Here is a 1,826-nt window from a genome sequence, read left to right as displayed (position 1 = left end):
TATATATATATATATATACCGTTAAAATATAATGCAAGTCATATAATATATTTGATATATGAAATCTAGATAATTCATTATTATTCGTATCTTAATTGGAAACTTGATATGTGGTTAAGGGAATTATGTTGTAAGCTTGCCTCTTATGCCTTCAATTTATTTCAAGAATGTCTGTGCCTTCAATCCATGGAAGTACTCACAATCTGTAGAGAGACGGAGAAAACCGGGACACAAAATCTGAAGGTTCATTATCTTATACGACCTAAACACTGAATCGATATACATTTAAACCTACGGTATCTATATATATATATGTATATATGTATGAGACATTGCATATACACACACGTTCACGGGCAATCGGGGTTACGGCCAGGGCCGCCATAGTAGAAGAAACTTCCCCAAGAGCCGCCACTTCCACTTTTGACATTGTAGCAGCTTTCTTGTTCTGTGAAGACCTGAAGCCCATCTGGATCTCTCAGAGTGTTGGATCCATCCACTATCTGGACATTCTTGAAATAGCTCGCCTTCGCCCATCCTTCCTCGGCAAAGTGTCCGCTCCCCATCTGAGTCCTCGTGTGTCGCCCTTCATCCTCCGAATTCACCACTTCCCCTCCCCATTCTATCATCGATGCACTCTCCGACAGGTAAGAGAACAGCGAGCCCGGCCAGTACCCGATTACGTATTTCTCCCCGAACTGCAGCCACCAGTTTCCTTCTTTTTGGTCCTAAAGATCAAGATTTTCGAGGGTTAAGGCGTTGAGTTTCAGAGATTGGAGATTGAAGGGCGAACAGATTAGATTCATTACCTTCCAGATAAGAATGGTGATATCGTATTGGGAACCGCCGTAGTTTGATAAGGGGGCGATGGATCCACCCATAGCGATTTCGTTGTTGATTTGGACAAAGCCCGAGCAGAGAAGATTGTAGCATCCTGTTCCTTGGTATGCATCACTCTGTTTTCCAAAACGAATTCAAGAACGGTTTTAATAAGTTTGCCCGCCTATCTTGATAAAGAATAACCAGAACAAAACCGAATCGAATTCGCCGAATCTTACAGTCCAGTAAGTGAAGAGTCTTGTGTTATTATCGCCATACAGTTGAGGGCTCACCTGTTACCAACACAAGACAAGAGTTTATGGATCAGAAACATAGAAAAGACAGACGTATAAGAATCAAGAACAGGAAACAAGGGTGGAGAACAAGAAGACCTGCCAACCGGCTTCGATGCTGTTGAGATCGGAATTAAAATTACCACCCAATACCCAAATCTGTCCCAAGCTGAACTCGTTTGGCATTTCGACATCGGGTTTCCAGACATTCATCTTGGCTTTGGCGCCGTAAAACTTGCCATCTTCCACGTACATTATGGCATGCTATATCAGCTCCAAAACGACATAAAACAGAACATGTCAGTGTCTGTGACATACGAGAATTGGAAAAGACAGCGAAACAAGCCGATTCAAAGGCATATGGATGTATACCTGATGGCCATTCTGGGTGAGGACGCTTGCAGGATCATAGGACTTGGGTTTAGGGATGCTTTTCTGATTCTTTTTCCCGTAATTCTCGATGGAATTCGCTCGGATGAAATCTTCTCTCCGTGTTCTTCGAATCGGAACTGTGTTTTCCGGGCATTTTCCGTTGACGTGCCAAAGCTGAGATAGAATAACCTTTGACTGTTTCGTGGTGTTCGACGAAACCTTGCTCCCTGAGTAAACGTCTTCTGGGTGGAAACTCGGCTTCATCTACTCGCAGCAATCCCCAAACACGATGGCATTGCAACAATGTCAGAACACATACAGAGGGCGAGAGAGAGAGAGAGA

General features: G+C 43.4%; 1 protein-coding gene across 1 annotated transcript; it reads right to left on the bottom strand.

Moving 5' to 3' along the window:
• Nucleotides 1–218: 218 nt before the first annotated feature.
• On the bottom strand, nt 219–1,796 carry LOC104809813. Its single transcript, XM_010535888.2, has 5 exons — nt 1,485–1,796; nt 1,212–1,376; nt 1,059–1,112; nt 810–956; nt 219–728 (listed from the first exon to the last, which is right to left on the bottom strand). The coding sequence occupies exons 1-5, from the start codon at nt 1,746–1,748 to the stop codon at nt 351–353; spliced, it is 1,008 nt and encodes a 335-aa protein (XP_010534190.1). The 5' UTR covers nt 1,749–1,796; the 3' UTR covers nt 219–350.
• Nucleotides 1,797–1,826: the final 30 nt, after the last annotated feature.

The sequence above is a fragment of the Tarenaya hassleriana genome, unplaced genomic scaffold (genome assembly GCF_000463585.1).
Source record: "Tarenaya hassleriana unplaced genomic scaffold, ASM46358v1 Cleome1686, whole genome shotgun sequence".
In the NCBI taxonomy this organism is placed as follows: domain Eukaryota; kingdom Viridiplantae; phylum Streptophyta; class Magnoliopsida; order Brassicales; family Cleomaceae; genus Tarenaya; species Tarenaya hassleriana.
The sequence above is the reverse complement of the archived record's forward strand: the minus strand, read 5'-3'. Positions and strand labels throughout refer to the sequence as shown.